Source organism: Atta cephalotes (assembly GCF_000143395.1).
Source record: "Atta cephalotes unplaced genomic scaffold scaffold00063, whole genome shotgun sequence".
In the NCBI taxonomy this organism is placed as follows: domain Eukaryota; kingdom Metazoa; phylum Arthropoda; class Insecta; order Hymenoptera; family Formicidae; genus Atta; species Atta cephalotes.
The window spans coordinates 383,695-388,503 of NW_012130127.1; the positions used below are offsets into that span (position 1 = coordinate 383,695).

The following is a 4,809-nucleotide window of genomic DNA, read 5'->3' on the forward strand; positions in this document are numbered from 1 at the left end:
TGACTGTATAATTGTTAATTATTTAATTTATCTGAGAAAATTTCTGAAAAGTTATGAAACTGTAAGAAAAATAAATTCTGAAATTACATAAAAATCTCTAAAATCTCTAAAAATTATATGCAGGATTTTAAGAAAAATGTTCACTGTTTGGGAAGCATCAAATATTGTTTTGTAAAAATATCATATAATAAAAATATGTAACGAGCATTATTGTTTTCACAGTTGCGGAAATGGATCATTCTGAGCACGATTGCTTAGTGATAACTGTATTAAGTCACGGCGAACTTGGATTGCTTTATGCTCATGATGGTGCATACAAAGCGGATTCTCTATGGCATTATTTTACTGCCGATAAATGTCAGAGTCTTGCTGGTAAACCTAAGTTATTCTTTATTCAAGCTTGCCAGGGTGATAAGCTAGACCCGGGCATTACTCTTAAAGAGCGTACCGAAACAGATGGATATCCATCCTCGATATTTCGCATTCCTACTCAAGCGGACTTCCTCATTGCCTACTCAACTATCCCAGGTATTATATATATTATCTGAATATTAAATCATGGAAAACTAAAATTCTATGAAAGGCAAATTGCCCAACTTAAATATTCAAAATTGATTTTTGAATATTTAAAATTTTTTTGAAAATTGTTAGGTTATTATTCCTGGAGGAACACCAGCCGTGGATCCTGGTTTATGCAGGCATTGTGCGTAGAATTACGCGATAACGGTACTCGTTATGATTTATTGACTATGCTGACATTTGTATGCCAACGCGTTGCTGTGGATTTTGAGTCCAACACGCCCGACAACATGACTATGCATCAGCAGAAACAAATTCCATGCATCACCACTATGCTGACGCGTTTAGTAAAATTTACACCTCCAAAGAATGGAGTTGTATAGCCTGTAGGGTAATGAAAATTACATCGCATTTATATATCTATTTACGGTATTCAAGCCATATCGTTTGTTGCAAAGTATCTGTAAATGGTGCAAGTATCAATTTTATTCATGTACCACAGATTGCTAATATGATTGTCGCATATTATATGCTAGACATAGAATCATGTTTTATACGTATATATTTAATATATCATTTTTAAATGATTTTATATAAACTATTCTTCGTGTCCCACTGAAAGAATTTATCTAGATTATCCCAATATTGCTGCAAAATCTCTGCAATATTGCTGCAACTTTTGTGCAACTTTGTGCTGTAGGGGATTACAATAATATAAAATAATTATTTTTCTTAACAGCGATAGATTTTTATAAAAGTATATTTTCCTTTTGCTCACGTTATTGTTCCTCCTGTCTTTATCAGGAAAAAATATTATTGCCAATTTCTTTTTTCATATTTTTTTAATTTTCATTTATTATTATATTCCTACATGACATTTTATTGTGTTGTGATAAAAATAGCATTTCAACTTTTTTTTTAACATGTAGCATAATAATTCACATTCAAAGTATTAAAATATAAAATATCTGAACTGAATATCATTTAAAAAGGAACTTCAGAAACTATCTTGTTTGTAACATTCTCATTTCATACAATTAAAAGGTGTGATCCACTTAATGCTGAAAATACCATTCAGCTTCATTGACCAATCAGAAGAAAGAATTTTACGATTTTTTTTTTTATCAAAAAATACTTCAAAGCATTTACAGCATGAAGATCACATTCACGATGTTATATAAGTACAAATACAAGAGTTATCGACTGCAAAAGAATATACAGCCATGTGCAAAAGTATTAACCATTTGCGATTTTCTCGCATTTTACGAAAAGTTAAATATTTCGACGAAAAAAAATCTCAGACAGGTTTTCGATAATTTTAAAACATAAAAAGCATAAAAGCATTTTAAAGCATAAAAATAGGGCTTTAAATCTGCGTTTGAATCTTTTGTCTACTATTTGTTCCGAAGTTACATAAAATTGAAAAATGATTTTAATTTTGCAATATTTTTGTCTTACTTTAAAGCAGTTCAATGAAACATCAGCAAACAAAATTTTAAAAAATCTTAGGGAGGTTTTCGACTACGCTTCTTACATCTGTGCTTGAATCTTTTGTCTACGATATTTTGTTCTTAAGTAAAATAAAACGCTTTAAAAGTAAAACAAAAATATTGCAAAGATATCAATATATTTTCAATTTTAATACTTAACAAAATATCGTAAACAAAAGATTTAAACACAGATGTAAGAAGCATAGTCGAAAACCTTCCTAAGATTTTTTTTTCGCCGAGATATTTAACTTTTCGTAAAATGAGAAAATCGTAAGTGCCTAATACTTTTGCACATGGCTGTATGTCATATACAATATTCTTAAACATATTTTTTGTTAGGTAATGATCGTAGCTCCCAATGTAAATTTAACTTTAATCTCGATTGAATTTATTTTTTTCCAATTTTATGAATTAGGAAAAAAAGAGAGAAATTAAACTGAGATTAAAATTAATCTCTACGTTGATAGAAATGGACATAGTTCATATATAAATATAAAATATATATAAAAAAAGATTAATAGTTATTTCATATGTCGTATTGCAGTAGTTACACACATACAAACAGAATATTTTTTAATTATATATTGTATATCATATATAATGTAATGATATGACTGTCCTAATTATTAATGTGTATAACACACATATATATTTTATACTAAATCAGTGAAAACAATGTATACATATATATTCTTTACAACAATCCCCGGTGAAAAAAATTCTCATCATATTTTCAAAAACTTTTTATATTTTAAATTTAAGAAGATTTCTGAAAAATACTTTGAACTTTTTCAGATTTTATTAATTTTCTTCAAAAATTAAAAATGAGAAATCTTAAAATATCTCAAAATTCACATGTGTAAAAAATTCTAGTAAAGAATAGGTAACTTTGGGAACTTTTTTTAACAAAAATGGAAGTAATGAAAAGTTTGTTTGACTCTTTTATAATAAAATTCTTTAGGAATAAAATTGTATATTCATTTTTTTAAATAAAATTATGATATTGGAACTGTTTCATTGATTGCTCATTTATCAAATCGGCATTACAAAAATCTCTGTTGGAATTGAAATAAAAACCAAAAATTTTTATTTTCTACATAGTACTACATAGTATTTATTAAAGAAGTACGTACATACATATATACGAATATTTCGAAATATCTATTTTTATAAAAATGGCAAACATTTGAAAAGAAAGTCTTCAGTCACAAAACTTTTTTTGCATACAAATTTATAATGGCCTACTTTTTAAAATATTTATTTATGTTTTAGGACTCTATCAAGAAAATCGATACTAAATGCGAAAAAATTCATTAAAATAATTAAAAATTAAGCGGAAAGAGGTGGATCTCTAAGAGACCTATTGGGTGCGTTCCACTTAATGTTCGTAACGCTTGCAAGTATTCATATCATTTCATCAAGTAATGCAATAGTGTCCCGATATCAAATGCATAAAAATATTAGGGTTGCCACAGATCTGGAAAACTTGGAAATCAGGGAAATTAAAATTGGTCATGGAAACCGGGAAAAATCAGGGAAAAATGTAAAAATGTCTGGAATTTCAAAATTTGTTCATAATTTTCTTAAACTGCTCCTATTCTAAATAATTGTCATAATTTTTTTAATATATCTTTATAATTCAAAATTTGCGCACTTTAAACTTTGAATTATTTTAACAAAATAATTCAAATTTATATTTTATTTAGTATTTTTATTTGATCCCTCTTTTTTCGTCGCATTCTTTTTTTCTAAACTAATTTAAAACTAATTTATTTTTGCTGGCTTGAATTTGCACCCAAAATTTTACTACTAAGCTTTTTTTGCGTTTTTAATAACATAATTTTCTTACAATCTTGAGTCTAAATGTTATAATTTACATACTTTATATCAGTCATATTTCTATATTACGTTTTCAAAAATTTGCAAAAAAACAGTGAAATTCTTAAAAAGTTTTTTAAAAAAAGAAAAGGTATATATTAAGTGCATAAAAAAATATCTAATATTATATTATTTTTCATAAAAAACGAATAAATGCCATTAGTATATTTTTTAAAAGATTTTTAGGATCCTTGATCCTCTTCAAATATTAAACAAGGACGAGGTGCACGCGAGCGTTGCGAACGTTTAGTGGAACCAAACGCAGTGTTCCTACTCATAAAAAAATGTGAAGTTTTCTAAAAAAAAATAAATAAAATTAAACAGAAATTATTTTAAAAATTCATCAATTTATAGAGAAATTCAAATAAATTACATAAACAATTCTAAGAAAAATTTTCACCAGGGATAGCCTGACATACGAAACAATATTCATGATTTTACTATGTGCGTTATAACTATAATCTGCCTGAAATAAAGTAGTTGTAATTTATTATGAACTGCAACTGCAATGAATATTCGAATGTTATAAAAACGTTAAAAAAATAAAATAAGTCACATTGTAATTATATTGTTAAGATCTTATCTTATCTGCAAATACTGAGATCATTGAATGTGCGTTGCGTCGGTAATTTAATAAGCGTATGGTATTAGGTAAAGATTTAAGAGAAACGGATCAATTAATGTTATGACTGAGATTGCTATTCATAAGAAAAACGGTAACGAAATTTTCAAAAAGTGATACAAGTCTTTCATAGTAAGAGTAATAAAATTTGTATGCCTTATACACAATCGCTTGATAACTATGTTAAATTATATAAGACTACTAGCGTACGCATGACACGTATGACGTGTATATCTATATATATATATATATATATATATATATATATATATATGTATAGTAGTTAGTTACTTGACGTAA

At 26.9% G+C, this 4,809-nt stretch overlaps 1 protein-coding gene across 1 annotated transcript in view; it reads left to right on the forward strand.

Moving 5' to 3' along the window:
* Nucleotides 1–902, forward strand: part of LOC105623746 (caspase-1-like) — an 18,423-nt gene extending 17,521 nt beyond the window's left edge. Inside the window, 2 exon segments of the mRNA XM_012205127.1 lie at nt 223–528; nt 652–902. Coding sequence (XP_012060517.1) covers nt 223–528; nt 652–902 — 557 coding nt within the window.
* Nucleotides 903–4,809: the final 3,907 nt, after the last annotated feature.